Source organism: Entelurus aequoreus, linkage group LG18 (assembly GCF_033978785.1).
Source record: "Entelurus aequoreus isolate RoL-2023_Sb linkage group LG18, RoL_Eaeq_v1.1, whole genome shotgun sequence".
Lineage (NCBI taxonomy): Eukaryota > Metazoa > Chordata > Actinopteri > Syngnathiformes > Syngnathidae > Entelurus > Entelurus aequoreus.
In genome coordinates, this window is record NC_084748.1 from 2,404,791 (window position 1) to 2,429,047 (window position 24,257).

The 24,257-nt window shown below is 41.7% G+C and overlaps 1 protein-coding gene and 1 non-coding gene across 14 annotated transcripts in view; one reads left to right on the plus strand and one right to left on the minus strand.

Moving 5' to 3' along the window:
• The window catches only part of doc2d (double C2-like domains, delta), a 240,410-nt gene that overhangs the window by 185,513 nt on the left and 30,640 nt on the right, over positions 1–24,257 (plus strand). For all 13 annotated transcript variants that reach the window (XM_062026282.1, XM_062026274.1, XM_062026269.1 and 10 more), the window contains 3 exons: positions 2,376–2,500; positions 12,447–12,528; positions 12,666–12,762. In XM_062026282.1, the coding sequence (XP_061882266.1) occupies positions 2,376–2,500; positions 12,447–12,528; positions 12,666–12,762 (304 nt within the window). The remainder of the gene's footprint in view (positions 1–2,375; positions 2,501–12,446; positions 12,529–12,665; positions 12,763–24,257) is intronic.
• trnak-uuu (transfer RNA lysine (anticodon UUU)) lies at positions 22,767–22,839 on the minus strand. Its single transcript has one exon. It is a non-coding gene; the product is annotated as a tRNA-Lys (tRNA).

A 24,257-nucleotide genomic window follows, 5' to 3' on the forward strand; every position in this document is an offset into this window, starting at 1 on the left:
TATATATATATATATATATATATATATATATATATGTATATATATATATGGGGACGGCGTGGCGTAGTTGGGAGAGTGGCCGTGCCAGCAACCTGAGGGTTCCTGGTTCGATCCCCAGCTTCTGCCACCCTAGTCTTGTCCGCTGTGTCCTTGAGCAAGACACTTCACCCTTGCTCCTGATGGTTGGTGGTTAGGGCCTTGCATGGCAGCTCCCGCCATCAGTGTGTGAATGGGTGAATGTGGAATTAGTGTCAAAGCGCTTTAAGTACATTGAAGGTAGAAAAGCGCTATACAGGTATAACCCATTTACCATTTATATATGTGTTTGCGTATATATGTGTATATATATATATATACACATTTGGTATATGTATGTATATATGTGTATATATATGTATGTATTTATATATGTATGTATGTATATATATTTGTGTGTGTATGTATGTGTATATGTATATATGTATATGTAATATATATATAATATACTGTATATGTGGGTGTATATATATATATATATATATATATATATATATATATATATATATATATATATATATATATATATATATATATATATATATATATATATATATATATATGCATGTGTGTGTGTATACACACAGTATATATTTGTATATATACAGTATAAACTGTATGTGTATACATATACTGTTTATATATGTATGTATATTTGTATATATAGTGTATATGGATATATATAAATATATATCACATATGTCTTTCTTCGTATGTTAGTTTGGAAAATGACAACTCAGCTCTTTTGGGTTGTCAAGTTGTACAATGAGTAAGTGAACAGTGTGCCCAGGACATTGATTAAAGTGCACTGTGCAGGTATCTTGCTTGTTAAATGAACGGGTAAGCTCGCTTATAAGCGCTCTTCCTCCTGCTTTCTAGTTCTTTATTAGTAACAGTAATTCAGTAGAGAATGAGTAATTGCGAAATATTACCTTTGGCCCAGTTACTGTTGTGATGATTAGCCTGCAGACGGCCTCATTTTACCGGAGATTATGGAGCCACGGGGTTCCCAAAGTGTCAAAGGTGAAGTGCGTCCGTCTCTTCTCTTTCTTCCAGCTGTAGCAGACATATTGTATTGAGGTGTGTAACTGTACTTTCCCAGTGAAAAATATAAACACTGTATTACAATACATATGTGTAGTGGATTGTCCGAAGCTTAAACAGCAACAAAAGTGAGTTTAGTACAAAAAGTTTATTTACCCTTAGTCAAAAGTGCAAGTCGGATTGAGCTGTCCCTGCAGACAAACAAAACATCCTCCGGAGGACACACAAAAAAAGCAATCTCTCTAGAGTCCTGGTCTACTGGCCATTTTATCTGTTTCTTCGTGCGTCAATCTGTTTTCCTCGTGCGTCACGGTCTTGTGGTTTTCGACATGTTTGTTTTGCAACATCCTTGAATCCCTTAATCATACTTAGACAATCAAAACATTTTGTAGACAGGTTGGCACGACTTCATATTCAACTTTGTCCTCCATCTGGTCTATTCAATGGTATAGAATAGAAGAGAAATTAAATGAGCAGACATTCTTAATAGACACGAAATATAGTTCGAAGGTCAGAAATTCTACTACATACCCCTCTTCCAGGGTTCTAGAACCCTGGACCATACCGATTTCTGACGTAGGCCACTAACTTAAAATCTCTACCACAGATAGAGGCAAAACCTCAATGTTTTTATACGAGGCGAAATTCCTCTATGACCCTCCTACAGAGCGGTCGCTGTTACCAGCCTGCAGTAAAACCATCTCACAGAACACAATTAGTGGCCTACCCTTTGATTTAGTAAAGGAATACCAGAATACTTTGATCATGAACATCATTGAACATAATTAGATGAATGTATATAGACTTATGACTGTAAGGCATTTGCAAAATTATTTTTTCCGGCATTTGCAATGAATGTAGTTACCAATATTGTTGATGCCGGAAAAAATAATTTTGCAAATGCCTTACAGTCATAAGTCTATATACATTCATCTAATTATGTTCAATGAGGTTCATGATCAAAGTATTCTGGTGTAGATTGTGATTGGGTAGATTCCAAACTTGTCCCACCTGCCTAAAAATTAAAAAAAATAATGATTGGATTTCGTCTGTCAACATTTTTGTCTCGTTTTCATTCCTTGACCAGATTTTCAGTTAATGTCATCATTGATTTAGTCAACATGCATTTGTTTTTATTCGTTATGGTCCCGTTTCACACTTTAGTAGCTTGTTGACGATAACTAAGAGCAACATTTTTAGTCAACACAATTAGCCGTGCTTTGAGCAACATACTGTAGTTGTAATCTTTATTGTGTCCCAGCTGTGTGTGTGAGAGATGTGTTTTCTGTCGGCAGCGTGGCCGGATCCTGGTGTCGCTGTGCTACAACACGGAGAAGGGCTGCCTGCTGGTTGGCATCATACGCTGTGCCCATCTGGCCGCCATGGACTCTAACGGCTACTCTGACCCCTTTGTCAAAATGTGAGTCCTCTTTTATGAACAAACCTCCCTGGAGCCTTACTTTACACTTGGAATACACCACTTTGCACATCTACACACTTTGTTTTGCCTGGCTGACTGATACATAAACAAAATCTTAAATACATTACCTAAGTACCTTTTTAGCAAGTATGCAAACCACTATGTACAAACCCGTTTCCATATGAGTTGGGAAATGGTGTTAGATGTAAATATAAACGGAATACAATGATTTGCAAATCCTTTTCAAGCCATATTCAGTTGAATATGCTACAAAGACAACATATTTCATGTTCAAACTCATAAACATTTTTTTTTTTTGCAAATAATCATTAACTTTAGAATTTGATGTCAGCAACACGTGACAAAGAAGTTGGGAAAGGTGGCAATAAATACTGATAAAGTTGAGGAATGCTCATCAAACACTTATTTGGAACATCCCACAGGTGAACAGGCTAATTGGGAACAGGTGGGTGCCATGATTGGGTATAAAAGTAGATTCCATGAAATGCTCAGTCATTCACAAACAAGGATGGGGCGAGGGTCACCACTTTGTCAACAAATGCCTGAGCAAATTGTTGAACAGTTTAAGAACAACATTTCTCAAGCAGCTATTGCAATGAATTGAGGGATTTCACCATCTACGCTCCGTAATATCATCAAAGGGTTGAGAGAATGTGGAGAAATCACTGCACGTAAGCAGCTAAGCCCGTGACCTTCCATCCCTCAGGCTATACTGCATCAACAAGCCACATAAGTGTGTAAAGGATAACACCACATGGGCTCAGGAACACTTCAGAAACCCACTGTCAGTAACTACAGTTGGTCGCTACATCTGTAAGTGCAAGTTAAAACTCTCCGATGCAAGGCAAAAACCGTTTATCAACAACACCCAGAAACGCTGTCGGCTTCGCTGGGCCTGAGCTCATCTAAGATGGACTGATACAAAGTGGAAAAGTGTTCTGTGGTCTGACGTGTCCACATTTCAAATTGTTTTTGGAAACAGTGGACGTCAAAGAGGAAAAGAACCATCCGGATTGTTATAGGTGCAAAGTGTAAAAGGCAGCATGTGTGATGGTATGGGGGTGTATTAGTGGCCAAGACATGGGTAACTTACACATCTGTGAAGGCACCATTAATGCTGAAAGGTACATACAGCTTTTGGAGCAACATATGTTGCCATCCAAGCAACGTTACCATGGACGCCCCTGCTTATTTCAGCAAGACAATGCCAAGCCACGTGTTACATCAACGTGGCTTCATAGTAAAAGAGTGCGGGTACTAGACTGGCCTGCCTGTAGTCCAGACATTGAAAATGTGTGGCACCTGCAATGTGAGAAGGGAGACCCCCGGACTGTTGAACAACTTAAGCTGTACATCAAGCAAGAATGGGAAAGAATTCCACTTCAAAAATGTGTCTCCTCACTTCCCAAACCAAAACTGAGTGTTGTTAAAAGGAAAGGCCATGTAACACAGTGGTGAACATGCCCTTTCCCAACTACTTTGGCACGTGTTGCAGCCATGAAATTCTAAGGTAATTATTATATGCAAAAAAAAAAAAAAGTTTTCCTTGAAGCATTTTCACCATGACACGTCCAATCAAAATCAAAAATCAGTTTGATATAATTCCAGTTTTTTGTAACTCTTTTTCAATTAAAAAATATGCTCGCAACTTTGTAGGTCTTCCTTCAGAGAATTCCGTGCTTTCTCAGCAGCAACAGACAAGCACATTTCTTTCAAATGTGTTCTCACTAACGGTGATGTTAGGCGAGCATGAATAATCTGTGCATTCATCATATTTAATCCAAATGTCAGCAGTGTTACGTTGTTGCCAAAGGAATAAATAGTCTGTCCTATGGGCCAGCTTTCCCTGTCCTGTGTCTCTTACATTGTGTTTCCAGAATAGTCGGATTGATAATTTTCTGCACGGCAACGTTTCTTTCAGCCGTTGGTTTGCAAACCTGGAAATTGGAACACCCCTTCCCCCTCCACCTCCCCCTCCACCTCCCCCACCCATCCCAGCTACACAGGAAACCGTGCAAAATGGGATTTTGTTCAGCTCAGAATGAAACAATCCTCCCACTCGGGAAAGAAAACAGTCTAGCCTTCTTCCGATGACTTTATTTTTCTTGTGCAAAAAGTTTGTGAGTTTAGTTGCAAACCTTTGAAAAGCTGCTTCTTTCCTGCCTCTTATTAGATGAATATGCATCGCTGAAGGATGTGAAGGAAATTGTCTTTGATATGTTTTTTTTTCCTGCTGACACAAGCATATGTTGTGCAACACCTTGCTTCTTTTACTGCACACCCACACTCTCAGCTGGCAGTCACTGGCTGGGGCGGAAGATACTGGGAAGTCACAAGCTGGGGAGTAAGATACTGGGAAGTCACTGGCTGGGGCGGAAGATACTGGGAAGTCACAAGCTGGGGAGGAAGATACTGGGAAGTCACTGGCTGGGGAGGAACATACTGGGAAGTCACAAGCTGTCGAGGAAGATACTGGGAAGTCACAAGCTGGGGCGGAAGATACTGGGAAGTCACTGGCCGGGGAGGAAGATACTGGGAAGTCACTGGCTGGGGAGGAAGATACTGCGAAGTCACTGGCTGGGGAGGAAGATACTGGGAAGTTACTGGCTGGGGAGGAAGATACTGGGAAGTTACTGGCTGGGGAGGAAGATACTGGGAAGCCACTGGCTGGGGCGGAAGATACTGGGAAGTCACTGGCTGGGGCGGAAGATACTGGGAAGTTACTGGCTGGGGAGGAAGATACTGGGAAGCCACTGGCTGGGGCGGAAGATACTGGGAAGTCACTGGCTGGGGAGGAAGATACTGGGAAGTCACAAGCTGGGGAGGAACATACTGGGAAGTCACTGGCTGGGGCGGAAGATACTGGGAAGTCACTGGCTGGGGAGGAACATACTGGGAAGTCACTGGCTGGGGAGGAACATACTGGGAAGTCACTGGCTGGGGAGGAAGATACTGGGAAGTTACTGGCTGGGGAGGAAGATACTGGGAAGTCACTGGCTGGGGCGGAAGATACTGGGAAGTCACTGGCTGGGGAGGAACATACTGGGAAGTCACTGGCTGGGGAGGAACATACTGGGAAGTCACTGGCTGGGGAGGAAGATACTGGGAAGTCACTGGCTGGGGCGGAAGATACTGGGTAGTCACTGGCTGGGGCGGAAGATACTGGGAAGTCACTGGCTGGGGCGGAAGATACTGGGAAGTTACTGGCTGGGGAGGAACATACTGGGAAGTCACTGGCTGGGGAGGAAGATACTGGGAAGTTACTGGCTGGGGAGGAAGATACTGGGAAGTCACTGGCTGGGGCGGAAGATACTGGGGAGGAACATACTGGGAAGTCACAAGCTGGGGAGGAACATACTGGGAAGTCCCTGGCTGTGGCGGAAGATACTGGGAAGTCACAAGCTGGGGAGGAACATACTGGGAAGTCACTGGCTGGGGCGGAAGATACTGGGAAGTCACAAGCTGGGGAGGGAGATACTGGGAAGTCACTGGCTGGGGCGGAAGATACTGGGAAGTCACAAGCTGGGGAGGAAGATACTGGGAAGTCACTGGCTGGGGAAGAAGATACTGGGAAGTCACTGGCTGGGGAGGAAGATACTGGGAAGTCACTGGCTGGGGAGGAAGATACTGGGAAGTCACTGGCTGGGGAGGAAGATACTGGGAAGTCACAGGCTGGGGAGGAAGATACTGGGAAGTCACTGGCTGGGGAGGAAGATACTGGGAAGTTACTGGCTGGGGAGGAAGATACTGGGAAGTCACTGGCTGGGGCGGAAGATACTGGGAAGTCACTGGCTGGGGAGGAACATACTGGGAAGTCACTGGCTGGGGAGGAAGATACTGGGAAGTCACTGGCTGGGGAGGAAGATACTGGGTAGTCACTGGCTGGGGCGGAAGATACTGGGAAGTCACTGGCTGGGGCGGAAGATACTGGGAAGTTACTGGCTGGGGAGGAAGATACTGGGAAGTTACTGGCTGGGGAGGAAGATACTGGGAAGTTACTGGCTGGGGAGGAAGATACTGGGAAGTCACTGGCTGGGGCGGAAGATACTGGGGAGGAACATACTGGGAAGTCACAAGCTGGGGAGGAACATACTGGGAAGTCACTGGCTGTGGCGGAATATACTGGGAAGTCACAAGCTGGGGAGGAACATACTGGGAAGTCACTGGCTGGGGCGGAAGATACTGGGAAGTCACAAGCTGGGGAGGGAGATACTGGGAAGTCACTGGCTGGGGCGGAAGATACTGGGAAGTCACAAGCTGGGGAGGAAGATACTGGGAAGTCACTGGCTGGGGCAGAAGATACTGGGAAGTCACTGGCTGGGGAGGAAGATACTGGGAAGTCACTGGCTGGGGAGGAAGATATTGGGAAGTCACTGGCTGGGGAGGAAGATACTGGGAAGTCACTGGCTGGGGCGGAAGATACTGGGACGTCACTGGCTGGGGAGGAAGATACTGGGAAGTCACTGGCTGGGGAGGAAGATACTGGGAAGTCACAGGCTGGGGAGGAAGATACTGGGAAGTCACTGGCTGGGGAGGAAGATGCTGGGAAGTCACTGGCTGGGGAGGAAGATACTGGGAAGTCACTGGCTGGGGAGGAAGATACTGGGGAGGAAGATACTGGGGAGGAAGATACTGGTAAGGTACTGTGATGACGCCTCTGGACTGGAGCGTGTGGACTCTCCATCCTGGCCGTGACGTAGATCTGCCTGCCACTTTTGCTCTTTTCTTTGTCTGGAAAAACTTCCGGCTCACAACAATGGCGTCGACTTGCCCGTTCTATTCAGCAAGATTTGCAGTCCAATCGGGCCGAGAGATAAAAAGGAGGGTAGATTAATAACTCTCGTTCCAGGAAAGGCTTTGGTGCTGGTACAGTTCATGTGAGGATATTCAAACGGACCGTTTAGTTTCACACAAATTACTACATTTTTCTGTGGAAGTTCATCAGATTTTACAGCTTTTTGCAAATAGACATAACTAGTGGTAGAAAGTGCGTGTCTGGCTTCTTCCAAAGGTGATCCCGTCTTCTGGGCCACCATTAAAATCCCTGTGACCAGCCTGAGGATAAAGCATTTCTTTCTGTGGCAAAATGAATATTTGAGTCATCTTTTGTGTAAAACCAGCATTCAAGTCTAAGAGTTTGTGTGTCTGGCTTTGTCTTCACTGCATCTGTCCGAAGATAAGACATTTTCTATCAGCCCTATACAATCTTAGAGCCCATTAGGGATATCTCAGCTTCTCTGTGAATAGGACAGAGACTGTTGGGATGTTGGTTGATCACTAATTGATGTTGTATTTGTACAGAAGTAAAAAGGAGGGTAGATTAATAACTCTCATTCCAGAAAAGGCTTTGGTGTTGGTACAGTTCATATGAGGATATTCACAAATTATACAATTTTTCTGTGGAAGTTCATCAGATTTTACTGCTTTTTGCAAACAGACAATACTAGCGGTAGAAAGTGCCATCCATCCATCCATCCATCTTCTTCCGCTTATCCGAGGTCGGGTCGCGGGGGCAGCAGCCTAAGCAGGGAAGCCCAGACTTCCCTCTCCCCAGCCACTTCGTCCAGCTCTTCCCGGGGGATCCCGAGGCGTTCCCAGGCCAGCCAGGAGACATAGTCTTCCCAACGTGTCCTGGGTCTTCCCCGTGGCCTCCTACCGGTCAGATGTGCCCTAAACACCTCCCTATGGAGGCCTTCGGGTGGCATCCTGACCAGATGCCCGAACCACCTCATCTGGCTCCTCTCCATGTGGAGGAGCAGCGGCTTTACTTTGAGCTCCTCCCAGATGACAGAGCTTCTCACCCTATCTCTAAGGGAGAGACCCGCCACCCGGCGGAGGAAACTCATTTGGGTGGATTGTACCCGTGATCTTGTCCTTTCGGTCATAACCCAAAGCTCATGACCATAGGTGAGGATGGGAACGTAGATCGACCGCTAAATTGAGAGCTTTGCCTTCCGGCTCAGCTCCTTCTTCACCACAACGGATCGATACAGCGTCCGCATTACTGAAGACGCCACACCGATCCGCCTGTCGATCTCACCATCCACTCTTCCCTCACTCGTGAACAAGACTCCGAGGCACTTGAACTCCTCCACTTGGGGCAGGGTCTCCTCCGCAACCCGGAGATGGCACTCCACCCTTTTCCGGGCGAGAACCATGGACTCGGACTTGGAGGTGCTGATTCTCATCCCAGTCGCTTCACAGTCAGCTGTGAAGCGATCTAGTGAGAGCTGAAGATCCTGGCCAGATGAAGCCATCAGGACCACATCATCTGCAAAAAGCAGAGACCTAATCCTGCAGCCACCAAACCAGATCCCCTCAACGCCTTGACTGCGCCTAGAAATTCTGTCCATAAAAGTTCAGAACAGAATGGGTGACAAAGGGCAGCCTTGGCGGAGTCCAACTCTCACTGGAAACGTGTCCGACTTACTGCCGGCAATGCGGACCAAACTCTGGCACTGATCATACAGGGAGCGGACCGCCACAATCAGACAGTCCGATACCCCATACTCTCTGAGCACTCCCCACAGGACTTCCCGAGGGACACGGTCGAATGCCCTTTCAAAGTCCACAAAGCACATGTAGACTGGTTGGGCAAACTCCCTTGCGGTAGAAAGTGCGTGCCTGGCATTTCCCAAAGGTGATTCCTTCTTTTGGGCCACCATTAAAATCCCCGTGACCAGCCTGAGGATAAAGCATTTCTTTTTGTGGCAAAATGAATGTTTGAGTCATCTTTTGTGTAAAACCAGCATTCAAGTCTAAGAGTTTGTGTGTCTGGCTTTGTCTTCTGTCTGTTTTTTGGTCCTAAGATTAGAGGCCATTAGGGATATCTCAGCTTCTCTGTGAACAGGACAAAGACTGTTGGGATGTTGGTTGATCACTAATTGATGTTGTATTTGTATTTTGGTCCAAAGGTTACTGTCAGGTTCAAACACTGATGACATCTATTAAACAAGACAAGAAGCAAGGAATTAAACAGAGACAGGATTCAATTTAGCTCATTGAGGGCTGTACTCTTTGCACAGTCTTCCACCACGCTCTGACGACAGGTCGCACGCATCCTCTTTTATTTGGACTTTCCCTGATTACATGGCAACAGCTGTTTCTAAAGGACGGGGGGTCGTAAACAGCCGTCGCCTTTGGTTACAAAACAGTTCAAAGAAAAGGTGCCCGGAGGGGGGGTCAGATCCGGCTTCCTCTCCGCTTTGTAGATCTCGGGTCAAGACAAAATCTTCCTGTGGATTACAAAAGATCAAAGAAACCGACGCCTTCATGTCGCTTCCCATCCTACACGGTGGAGTTTTACAAGCCTTTTGATTGGTACAGCTTTTGTCTGCTCGCCGGGAACTCCTTGAAACACAAAGTTTTGTGATAACTTAGATTCCATTATTCTGACAGTTACCATCCAAGTGGGTTTATTTTATGATTGATGTTGTTAATTGCCTCACCAGTCAGATAGTTTGTATCTTCTTCTCTCTCTCCCCCTCCCAGGAGACGGGACATTTCACCCAAACCGCTCTCTCCTCTCTCATTACCAAAACCTACAAAGTTCTGGAAGAGTTCTTTGTCTCACTTTTCTCACTCTCTCTCTCTCTCTCTAGTCTTCTTCCTCTCCTTTTTCCTTTCAGTAGCAGCATAAAGTTTTTACTAATATAATCCGATGTTATTTTGTGTGGTCAAAATAATTTGTGTCAACTTGTGATTAATCATAGAAAATTCAAAGGAGTTACAAAAAGATTAAGTTTAATTCTTTTTTGTCAAATTATTACAAAAATGTTATTTAGGCTGTTACAGCAAACCCAAACTCACCTTTTTTGAAATGGAAACAACTGACAACTCTAAAAGCTTTCTGTCAACTCCTCTGTCTCCATCCTTTCTCCTCCATCCTCTTCTTGGCAGCAGATATTATTTTTTCTCTTCTTTGTTTTTGTTTGGGGTCAGAATCTGTGTGTGGAGAAGCTTTTGCACGATGCTGCATACAACTCTCCTCTTAAAGGGGAACTGCACTTTTTGGGACGCTTGCTTATCATTCACAGTCCCTCTGTAAGACAACAACACATGTTTTTCTTGTTTTATGCATTTTAAATCGTAAATAAATGCTAGCAAAAGTCAGCTAACAATGGAGCCAATGAGATTCGCTCTATTACGCCGATGAAGCACTCTGGGAAAAATCCAAAAGCCTCCATCATCGTTTATTAACAAACCACAAAAGCAGTGAAGTTGTGTAAATGGTAAATAAAAAGAGAATACAACAAATCCTTTTCAACTTATATTCAATTGAATAGACTGCAAAGACAAGATATTTCATGTTCACACTGACAAACTTCATAATAAATCATTAATAATCTTTAACTTAGAATTGAATGGCAGCAACACATTGCAAAAAAGGCATTTTTACCGCTGTGTTACATGGCCTTTCCTTTTAACAACACTCAGTAAAAGTTTGGAAACTGAGGAGACACATTTTTGTTTAAGTTGTTCAACAGTCTCCCTTCTGATATTTTAGCCTTCACACATTTTCAATGTCTGGACTACAGGCAGGCCAGTCTAGTACCCGCACTCTTTTACTATGAAGCCACGTTGATGTAACACGTGGCTTGGCATTGTCTTGCTGAAATAAGCAGGGGCGTCCATGATAACGTTGATATGTTGCTCCAAAAGCTGTATGTACCTTTCAGCATTAATGGTGCCTTCACAGATGTGTAAGTTACCCATGTCTTGGCCACTAATACACCCCCATACCATCACACATGCTGCCTTTTACACTTTCACCCTAGAACAGTCCGGATGGTTCTTTTCCTCTTTGGTCCACAGTTTCCAAAACCAATTTGAAATGTGGACTCGTCAGACCACAGAACACTTTTCCACTTTGCATCAGTCCATCTCAGATGAGCTCGGGCCCAGCGAAGCCGGCGGCGTTTCTGGGTGTTGTTGATAAATGGCTGTGGCTTTGCATGGTAGAGTTTTAACTTGCACTTACAGATGTAGCGACCAACTGTAGTTACTGACAGTGGTTTTCTGAAGTGTTCCTGAGCCCATGTGGTGATATCCTTTACACACTGATGCCTGTTTTTGATGCAGTGCCGCCTGAGGGATGGAAGGTGTGTAATATCATGGCTTACGTGCAGTGATTTCTCCACATTCTCTCAACCTTTTGATGATATTACGGAGCGTAGATGGTGAAATCCCTAAATTCCTTGTTGAGAAATGTTGTCCTTCAACAATTTGCTCAGGCATTTGTTGACAAAGTGGTGACCCTCGCCCCGTCCTTGTTTGTGAACGACTGAGCATTTCATGGAAGCTGCTTTTATACCCAATCATGGCACCCACCTGTTCCCAATGAGCCTGCTCACCTGTGGGATGTTCCAAATAAGAGCATTCCTCAACTTTCTCACTCTTTTTTGCCACTTGTGCCAGCTTTTTTGACACACGTCGCAGGCATCAAATTCCAAATGAGCTAATATTTGCCAAAAATACCAAAGTTTCTCAGTGTGAACATGAAATATCTTGTCTTTGCAGTCTATTCAATTGAATATAAGTTGAAAAGGATTTGTTTTTATTTAGCATTTACACAACGTGACAACTTCACTGCTTTTGGGGTTCGTAGAAAAAAACCATCAATACGACCTCTTGAAATTGCAGAAATGTCCATCAGGCTTATTTGCCTAATTGGTATTGAAAATTGTAACAGCAGGCTAAGCGCTGTCGAGTGCTTGTTTCCTCGCCAAGTGTTTCAGTCTGCAATCGGGCGAGGTGTGCAAATATAGCAGAGTTTGATTTGAAGTGAATAGATACCTTTCAGTATTGAGGGAATTTTTTTCGGTGCCTATATAAGTACCGAATGTGGTACCTATCCCAGGTAGACTGAGTTTATTAATACATCCTCATGTTGAATTAATGACACGGTTTCTTTTCTCCTCGTTAGCATCCTGCAGCCTGACATGGGGAAGAAGTCCAAATACAAGACGACGGTGAAGAAAAAGACTCTCAACCCTGAGTTTAACGAGGTAACACCTGGCAACATGTTCCATTAGCCCTAATAAACATGGAGGAATAAAGCATGCTGCAGACAAATGATGTTGGATACGCCGAAAGCTTTCAAGGTTCCATCGTCTCACCTGGAAACGTGTTTGCGTCCCCACAGGAGTTTTCCTACGAGGTGACGCTGGACCAGCTGGCCAAGAAAACCCTGGAGATCTCAGTGTGGGACTACGACCTGGGCATGAGCAACGACTTCATAGGTACGCTGTCCAGCTATGATGGAAAGGAGCGGGGAGTCTAGGAAAACAGTTAAAAAAACCAGGCCGAGCGTGGGTGGAGGAAGGTGGGGGGGATGGGGGGGTGCGGGGGGGGGCTGCTGGGAAACGAGAGTTAATTAAGAGTTATTTAAGATGCATGAGAAGACCGCAGAGGAAACATTGAACATAAAAAGGAAATGAGAGGCTTAAGAAATCAAATATTTGATGGATTGGACTTATAGACCAGCAGACAGCTTTCACCTCACCTGCTGGCTACAGCACAAACTCAAGACCCGGGGGCCACAACTGACCCGGGGGCCAGAACTGACCCAGGGGCCAGTACTGACCCGGGGGCCACAACTGACCTGCCACATCATTTTATGTGGCCCGCGGAGACCTGAAAACATTTGCGTCAGTAAAGTACCATATTTTCTGGACTATAAGGCGCACTTGAAATCCTTTTTTTTCTCTTAAAACTCAACAGTGCGCCTTATAACCCGGTGTGCCTAATGTGCGGAATAATTCTGGTTTTGCTTACCGACCTCGAAGCTATTTTTTTTGGTACATGGGGTAATGATAAGTGTGACCAGTTGATGGCAGTCACACATAAGAGATACGTGTAGACTGCAATATGATGGCAGTCACACATACATATAGACTGCAATATGATGGCAGTCACACATAAGAGATACGTGTAGACTGCAATATGATGGCAGTCACACATAAGAGTTATGTGTAGACTGCAATATGATGGCAGTCACACATAAGAGATACGTGTAGACTGCAATATGATGGCAGTCACACATAAGAGATACGTGCAGACTGCAATATGATGGCAGTCACACATAAGAGATACGTGTAGACTGCAATATGATGGCAGTCACACATAAGAGATACGTGCAGACTGCAATATGATGGCAGTCACACATAAGAGATACGTGTAGACTGCAATATGATGGCAGTCACACATACATATAGACTGCAATATGATGGCAGTCACACATAAGAGATACGTGTAGACTGCAATATGATGGCAGTCACACATACATATAGACTGCAATATGATGGCAGTCACACATAAGAGTTATGTGTAGACTGCAATATGATGGCAGTCACACATAAGAGATACGTGTAGACTGCAATATGATGGCAGTCACACATAAGAGATACGTGCAGACTGCAATATGATGGCAGTCACACATAAGAGATACGTGTAGACTGCAATACGATGGCAGTCACACATAAGAGATATGTGTAGAGTGCAATATGATGGCAGTCACACATAAGAGATACGTGTAGACTGCAATATGACGGCAGTCGCACATAAGAGATACGTGTAGACTGCAATATGACGGCAGTCACACATAAGAGATACGTGTAGACTGCAATATGATGGCAGTCGCACATAAGAGATACGTGTAGACTGCAATATGACGGCAGTCGCACATAAGAGATACGTGTACACTGCAATATGATGGCAGTCGCACATAAGAGATACGTGTAGACTGCAATATGATGGCAGTCACACATAAGAGATACGTGTAGACTGCAATATGATGGCAGTCACACATAAGAGATACGTGTAGACTGCAATATGACGGCAGTCACACATAAGAGATACGTGTAGACTGCAATATGACGGCAGTCGCACATAAGAGATACGTGTAGACTGCAATATGATGGCAGTCGCACATAAGAGATACGTGTAGACTGCAATATGATGGCAGTCACACATAAGAGATACGTGCAGACTGCAATATGATGGCAGTCGCACATAAGAGATACGTGTAGACTGCAATATGATGGCAGTCACACATAAGAGATACGTGTAGACTGCAATATGATGGCAGTCGCACATAAGAGATACGTGCAGACTGCAATATGATGGCAGTCACACAGAAGAGATACATGTAGACTGCAATATGACGGCAGTCACACATTAGAGATACGTGTAGACTGCAATATGATGGCAGTCACACATAAGAGATATGTGTAGACTGCTATATGATGGCAGTCGCACATAAGAGATACGTGTAGACTGCAATATGACGGCAGTCGCACATAAGAGATATGTGTAGACTGCAATATGATGGCAGTCGCACATAAGAGATACGTGTAGACTGCAATATGATGGCAGTCACACATAAGAGATACGTGTAGACTGCAATATGATGGCAGTCACACATAAGAGATACGTGTAGACTGCAATATGATGGCAGTCGCACATAAGAGATACGTGTAGACTGCAATATGACGGCAGTCACACATAAGAGATACGTGTAGACTGCAATATGACGGCAGTCACACATAAGAGATACGTGTAGACTGCAATATGACGGCAGTCACACATAAGAGATACGTGTAGACTGCAATATGATGGCAGTCGCACATAAGAGATACGTGTAGACTGCAATATGACGGCAGTCGCACATAAGAGATACGTGTACACTGCAATATGATGGCAGTTGCACATAAGAGATACGTGTAGACTGCAATATGATGGCAGTCACACATAAGAGATACGTGTAGACTGCAATATGATGGCAGTCACACATAAGAGATACGTGTAGACTGCAATATGACGGCAGTCACACATAAGAGATACGTGCAGACTGCAATATGACGGCAGTCACACGTAAGAGATACGTGCAGACTGCAATATGATGGCAGTCACACATAAGAGATACGTGTAGACTGCAATATGATGGCAGTCACACATAAGAGATACGTGTAGACTGCAATATGACTCAAGCAAACAACACCAACATTTAAATGTTCCATTGCAAATATAGAACATTAAACACGGCGCTCAAAAATCCATCCAAATGTTTTAGTAGGACTTTGGTAAGCTATGAAGCCACACCACTTGATGGATTGTACTGTGGAGTATTATTATGGTGTGTGTATAAGGTAAGACATATTATCTGGTGTTTTGTTTCGTAATATTATGCAAAAGCAACTTTTCTTACCTTCTGGCACCTGCTGATCTGTATTTGGGATCTGCATAAGTCCTGAAAATGTGTGTGCGTCTGCATTTGTAGTGGATAATCTTCTTCTTTTTCTCTATCTTCTTGTTATGTGACATTCATCCTCCACTGTTGCCATTTCTAATATCAAGTAGTGTAAAGTTCTTACTTATATCTGTCAGTGAACTCACCATGAAAGCACTAAAACATACCGGTGTAGTGAGTTCACATTATTTAACCAAGGAACTTTAGTTATTAGAGAGTTACGGTCACGGGACACATTTCGGGCGTTGTTGTCGCACTAGTGAGCCACGGATGAGGAGATGCTGCTCCGTTATTGATTGAAGTAAAGTGTGAATGTCATTAAAACAGTTAGCGCCATCTTTTGACACTTCTTCCACTCCCGTCCTTGCACGCTACACCGCCACAACAAAGATGTCAAAGTGGAGGCACGTAGATAAGACCTGAAGAGACTGTCAGAAAGTGAGTTGAAGATGATGTGTAAAACAACATTTTGAGCAAAGAAGCAGCATTACATGTTATGTAGACCACAAGGAAGTCTTTTACACTTATAAAATACTCATAATAATATGACTCCTTTAATGCGCCTTATTATCCAGTGCGCCTTATATATGAAAAAAGATGAAAAATAGACCCGCTCATCAGCAGTGCGTCATATAATTACGGTGCCCCCTATGGTCCGGAAAATAAATTATTTATATTTTCCTTTGAATTGTGTTGGGTTTTTCCCATTTTGATAGAAAAACAATAAATGTAATGCATTCAATTACTTTTCAACTTTAATATGATCCTACATTGCAACAAAGATCATATTATCGTACTCTCCAAATTTTTTTTTTTTCTAAATAAAAATAAATACTTCTTTGACTTATGATTTCAAAGTTATTCATTGAATTGTACACTGTAAAAATAAAAAAATAGGAACATTTTTGATGTTGGAATGAACACATAGGTGGTTTTAATAGCTTATAAGTGCAAATTGTATTTATTTTTTTTACAGTAAAATTCTGTCTAATGAGCTGCCGATTTTTTACCGTAAAATCTGTGGCTCTTTTTACGGTGTATTACTGTAAATGGAATTAAAGCTAAAAAAAAAGTTTTAAAAATGGCAAATGAGTTGCCAGAATAAAAAAAAAATAGTGGTACTGTTTTTCTATATACACTAATATGTTGTTAAAAAAATAAAATAAAAAAGACTCTAAAAATTATAGTAAAAAAAAACCCCAGCTGTACTCTTCTCCATTTACTGTATTACTTGATGTTGTAAAAAAAAAAACACTGTATATTTTACAGTAAAATTCTGGTGACTTTTTTTTACTGTAAAATCTAAAGATATTTTTTATACAGTGTATGAAATAAATATTTATTGTTCAAATTAGGGATGTCCGATAATGGCTTTTTGCCGATATCCGATATGCCGATATTGTCCAACTCTTTAATTACCGATACCGATATCAACCGATATATACAGTCGTGGAATTAACACATTATTATGCCTAATTTGGACAACCAGGTATGGTGAAGATAAGGTACTTTTTTAAAAAAATTTGTAAAATAAGATAAATAAATTAAAAACATTTTCTTGAATAAAAAAGAAAGTAAAACAATATAAAAACAGTTACATAGAAACTAGTAATTAATGAAAATGAGTAAAATTAACTGTTAAAGGTTAGTATTATCATGTGTGCTTACGGACTGTATCCCTTGCAGACTGTATTGATATATATTAATATATAATGTAGGAAGCAGAATATTAATAACAGAAAGAAACAACCCTTTTGTGTGAATGAGTGTAAATGGGGGAGAGAGGTTTTTTGAGTTGGTGCACTAATTGTAAGTGTATCTTGTGTTTTTTATGTGGATTTAATTTTTAAAAAAATAATAATAAAAAATAAAAAACGATACTGATAATAAAAAAAACGATACCGATAATTTCCGATATTACATTTTAACGCATTTATCGGCCGATTTATCGGACATGTCTAGTTCAAATACCTTCCGCCCGAATGCAGCTGAGATAGGCTCCAGCACCCCCCGCCACCCCAAAAGGGGACAAGCGGTAGGAAATGGATGGATGGATGTTCAAATGCATGGAGGAAAAAAATCCTATTAGTTAAAAACGGCCCTCCATGACTGTGATGTGGCCCTCAATGAAAACCATCCCTGGTCTACATCCTGGAGATGGCGCTCATGGGGGCGGGGCTAGAGGAGGGGTGAGGAAGCAGCGGGGTGCTACAAGGAGAACAGATGACCCCCAGGTGACCTTGATCACAGAGTGTGAGGTAGGAGACTCCCAGTGAGTTATGATCCCAGCCAGGATCACTTTAACATCCCCAGACCTCAACCCTTCCCATGTCTGCCACACTGCAGCTTAGGGTTGAACGGTATACCAATAAATACCAATAAACTACTGCCGTGGTAATGAATTAAAAACAGTACTATACTGTTTCTGAAAAATACCAGTTTTTTTGTATTTTTTCCTGGACATGACGGCGCGTGGTTGTGACATTGATGGTAAAAGGAGCATGCAGCGCATACGCACGGTGTACTTACCAGCAGACAAACTGTGGAGACATAAGAGGCAGAATGGACGCATTTTGGCTTAAAAACAAATGATAAGTTGAAGCTTTTCACACTGAAGTAGTAGTAATTTAACTACTTCTAAAGAGGGAGACTATCAGGGCTCCTTAGTCCACCACAAGGGGAGGGGTTGAAAGGGTGTGTTGGTGCTGAGGGTGTGCCTGCGTATGTGTATACAGTCCATGGGTGTGTCCATCAGGGCTCCTTAGTCCACCACAAGGTGAGGAGTTGAAAGGGTGTGTTGGTGATGAGGGTGTGCCTGCGTATGTGTATACAGTCCACGGGTGTGTCCATCAGGGCTCCTTAGTCCACCACAAGGTGAGGGGTTGAAAGGGTGTGTTGGTGCCTGCGTGTGTGTATACAGTCCACGGGTGTGTCCATCAGGGCTCCTTAGTGCACTACAAGGTGAGGGGTTGAAAGGGTGTGTTGGTGCTGAGGGTGTGCCTGCGTATACAGTCCACGGGTGTGTCCATCAGGGCTCCTTAGTCCACCACAAGGTGAGGGGTTGAAAGGGTGTGTTGGTGCTGAGGGTGTGCCTGTGTATACAGTCCACGGGTGTGTCCATCAGGGCTTCTTAGTCCACCACAAGGTGAGGGGTTGAAAGGGTGTGTTGGTGATGAGGGTGTGCCTGTGTATACAGTCCACGGGTGTGTCCATCAGGGCTCCTTAGTCCACCACAAGGTGAGGGGTTGAAAGGGTGTGTTGGTGCCTGCGTGTGTGTATACCGTCCACGGGTGTGTGTTTTGTCCATAAGCCCGGAGGCCGCTCCAGACTCAACATCCTGTTTGTGTCTTCGAAGGAAGAGGAGAGATTTTCCAGAGCATCTTTGGCTGTTATGGTGTGTCTGGGGTGTTACCGGCAAGACCCTCAAATGTAGATAAGTATTGTTTTGGTTTAGGTTTCAATGGTTTGTCAGCTGTAATTGTCCACTCTGCCTCTCAACGTGACTCATTTCTCCTTGCAGAGCAGGAATCTTCAGCTTCATAGTCCAGTTAGTGGACTGAGAGTTAAGATAGTCTAAAATAGTCCTGCTGCTGTGCTCTCTAGTAGCAGTTTTTCAACACCTGTCATACCAGTGACGTGCAGACAAAAAAACGTGTTTGATAAAGGAATGTTCTCTCGCTTGTACGCCATTAATCTTTGCTCAAAATACTCCTGTGGCTCCTTTTGGACGCGAGTGTGCTGTGTTTGTAAATACTCTACATCAGGGGTCACCAACCTTTTTAAACCAAGGGCTACTTCTTGGGTAGTGATTATTGTGAAGGGCTACCAGTTTGATACACACTTAAATAAATTGCCAGAAATAGCCAATTTGCTCAATTTACCTTTAACTCTATGTTATTATTAATAATTAATGATATTTACACTTAATTGAACGGTTTAAAAGAGAAGAAAACACGAAAAAAAAAATGACAATTAAATTTTGAAACATAGTTTATCTTCAATTTCGACTCTTTAAAATTCAAAATTCAACCGAAAAAAAGAGGAGAAAAACTAGCTAATTCGAATCTTTTTGAAAAAATGAATAAAATAATTTATGGAACATCATTAGTCATTTTTCCTGATTAAGATTAATTTTAGAATTTTGATGACATGTTTTAAATAGGTTAAAATCCGATCTACACTTTGTTAGAATATATAACAAATTGGACCAAGCTATATTTCTAACAGAGACAAATCATTATTTCTTCTAGATTTTCCAGAACAAAAATTTTAAAATAAATTCAAAAGACTTTGAAATAAGATTTAAATTTGATTCTACAGATTTTCTAGATTTGCCGGAATAATTTTTTTGAATTTTAATCATAATAAGTTTGAAGAAATATTTCACAAATATTCTTCGTCGAAAAAACAGAAGCTAAAATGAAGAATTAAATTAAAATGTATTTATTATTCTTTACAATAAAAAAAAAAAATTTACTTGAACATTGATTTAAATTGTCAGGAATGAAGACGAAGGTATTTAAAAGGTAAAAAGGTATATGTGTTTAAAAATCCTAAAATCATTTTTAAGGTATTTTTTCTCTAAAATTGTCTTTCTGAAAGTTATAAGAAGCAAAGTAAAAAAAATTATGAATTTATTTAAACAAGTGAAGACCAAGTCTTTCAAATATTTTCTTGGATTTTCAAATTCTATTTGAGTTTTGTCTCTCTTAGAATTAAAAATGTCGGGCAAAGTGAGACCAGCTTGCTAGTAAATAAATACAATTAAAAAAAAATAGAGGCAGCTCACTGGTAAGTGCTGCTATTTGAGCTATTTTTAGAACAGACCAGCGGGCTACTCATCTGGTCCTTACGGGCTACCTGGTGCCCGCGGGCACCGCGTTGGTGACCCCTGCACTATATTGACAAAAGTATTTGGCCACCTGCCTTGACTCACATATGAACTTGAAGTGCCATCCCATTCCCGACCCATAGGGTTCAATATGAACCTTTTGCAGCTATTACAGCTTCAACTCTTCTAGGGAAGGCTGTCCACAAGGTTGCGGAGTGTCTTTGTAGCAATTTTCCACCATTCTTCCAAAAGTGCATTGGTGAGGTCACACACTGAAGGCCTGGCTCTCAGTCTCCGTTCTAATTCATCCCAAAGGTGTTCTATCGGGTTCAGGTCAGGACTCTGTGCAGGCCAGTCAAGTTAATCCACACCAGACTCTGTCATCCATGTCTTTATGGACCTTGCTTGGTGCACTGGTGCACAGTCATGTTGGACCCGCTCCAAACTGTTCCCACGAGGTTGGGAACATGGAATTGTCCAAAATGTTTTTGTATCCTGGAGCATTCAAAGTTCCTTTCACTGGAACTAAGGGGCTAAGCCCAACTCCTAAAAAACAACCCCTCACCATAATTCCTCCTCCACCAAATTTCACACTCCGCACAATGCAGTCGGAAATGTAGCGTTGTCCTGGCAACCTCCAAACCCAGACTGCTCCATCAGATTGCCAGATGGAAAAGTGTGATTCACCAGTCCAGAGAAGGCGTGTCCACTGCTCTAGAGTCCAGTGGTGATGTCCTTTACACCAGCTCCTGAGAGCGGCCCATGTTTGTAGAAACAGTCTCCATGCCTAAGTGCTTGATTTGATACACCAAGTGATTAGGACACCTGATTGTCATCAGTTGGATGGCAGGCCAAATACTTTTGGCAATATTGTGTGTCAGTGAATGTTTCATTGAGTCGTGCGACAGAACTTTTGCACACTGGCAGAGTAGCTCCACCAGCATTGTTTCCAGTCTCAGATGCATGACTGATTAGTGACAGGTAAACAAACTAAGACATCTTACCGGTGGCTGGTGGCTGAGGAACTGCACTCATTAGTCCTAGCACAATGTCAGAATAGACATTATAAGCCACTCCCACTAAGTTTTAGAATTTAAAAAGTTTCCAAATATTAGCCGCACCAAACTTTAAGCCACAGATATATAAGTTGCCAAATAGATATTTTGTAAATGTTTATTTACATACTTGAATTGTTTCCAAACGGTGTCTGTAAAACGGCTGATCAGACAAAACAGAAGTCATGGTCATGGAGCCACTAGCTGCGCAAGCTAGCTGTCCAATCAGCTAAAGTGACTCAATAACTCCACGCTGACGTTTTGGTGGATTTACCAAACTGAAACAATACAAAAAGAATGTCATTTTAAGTTAATATTACTAACACTAACACTCGTGTTAGCATATTAGCTACATATTACTGTTACATATACTGTAATATTGTACATGGTAATTCTTATATATTGTATATATGATACAAACATATAATATATCAGTATATATCATATACTGTACATATATTATGTAAATATTACGTATATGTTATATTTTATATTGCTACTACGGTACATTTTTAGTCTATTTTATACCTGCATTGTCCTTTCCATCCTTGCACTTTCCATCCTTTGTAACTGAGCTACTGTGTGGAACAATTTCACTTGTGGATCATTAAAGTTTGTCTAAGTCTAGCTAATGCTAACAACGCTAGCTTCATTACATTACGAAAAGCACGTACAAATATGCATGAAAACACTCCTACATATATATATACATTCATATTTATACATATAGATATGCATATATACATACATAAATACATATGTATATATATTAATATACATACATACATATGCATATATACATATATATATATATACATATATATGTATATATGTATATGTATATATGCCCAACTGTTACTTCCTGTCTGTGTTTAGTTGTAGACGTGTACCCACCGAGCTGCAGCTGACTTTCTAGAAAAGCAACAATCGGTCTTTTTAAGTCCCAACTTTGAGGCTATTTTCAGCTGACAAAGCAGTTTTGTTTGTGGGACTCCTCGCTATCGTCTCCTGTCAGTCAATATTTGTGGGTGTTGTTGACATTCAGGTCAAGTGGGAGGTTCCTTTATAAAGAGAGCTTTTTCATTGATCCGCAAGGAAAAGAAAAAGGTTCGCCCGAACAGGGACTTGAACCCTGGACCCTCAGATTAAAAGTCTGATGCTCTACCGACTGAGCTATCCGGGCTCTGCAGTCTGCTTCATTCTAGCATTCTTCTAAGATCTTCATGCTTGCTAGCATTCTTCTAAGATCTTCATGCTTGCTTGTTCTCCTCTACTCTCCCTACACAAAATATATTCATTTTGCCTTTGGAATAACTTAAGTTAGTTTTGAGGAAGTGATCGAATCTTAAGTGTTGACAGATTTATTTGACTTGGAAAATAGAGCCAAACTTCAAACGTATCCAAGGTGAGACGATTCGATATATAGGATTCAGAGAGGATACATTTTAAAATGTGACGATTTGACTCAATATGGTATCATTTGATCAGATTTGATACGATGCAATCTGTTAGTTATTTGTTTCAAGTAGACTTTCATTATATAAATCCGGGGTGTCCAGAGTTTTCCCGCTGTAAGCATTTTTTCATAGATCAACTTTAGATGTGTCCTTTGACATAAAGTTTAAAAAAAATTATTTTTGTCAAAGAAAACCTGGCTTCTTTTTTTTTTTTTTTTTTTTGGGCAAAAACCCAAAATATGCATTATTTTCCGCCCTTGATAATTCAAAGTGGAATATTTGATGTGAAGTAATTGAGAGCCTTGATTAGGTCAATAATTCAAAACAACATTGGTTTTAACTAGAGATGGCCGATATATGCGTTAAAATGTAATATCGGAAATTATCGGTATCGTTTTTTTTATTATCGGTATCGTTTTTTTTTTATTTTTTTTATTTTTATTTAAAAATTTTTTTTTTTTTATTAAATCCACATAAAAAACACAAGATACACTTACAATTAGTGCACCAACCCAAAAAACCTCCCTCCCCCATTTACACTCATTCACACAAAAGGGTTGTTTCTTTCTGTTATTAATATTCTGCTTCCTACATTATATATCAATATATATCAATACAGTCTGCAAGGGATACAGTCCGTAAGCACACATGATTGTGCGTGCTGCTGCTCCACTAATAGTACTAGCCTTTAACAGTTAATTTTACTAATTTTCATTCATTACTAGTTTCTATGTAACTGTTTTTATATTGTTTTACTTTCTTTTTTATTCAAGAAAATGTTTTTAATTTATTTTATTTGATTAATTTTTGTAAAAAGGACCTTATCTTCACCATACCTGGTTGTCCAAATTAGGCATAATAATGTGTTAATTCCACGACTGCATATATCGGTTGATATCAGTATCGGTTGATATCGGTATCGGTAATTAAAGAGTTGGGGAATATCGGATATCGGCAAAAAGCCATTATCGGACATCCCTAGTTTTAACTCATTATTTTAACAATAATAGTTTAAAAAAAAATTCAAATTAAAGGTATTGGGATACAAAAGGCCTCCTACTCATAAAAGTGTTAAAAATAAATCATATTATTTTTACTTTCAATGCTTTCTACTTAAGATTAGGGATGTCCGATAATGGCTTTT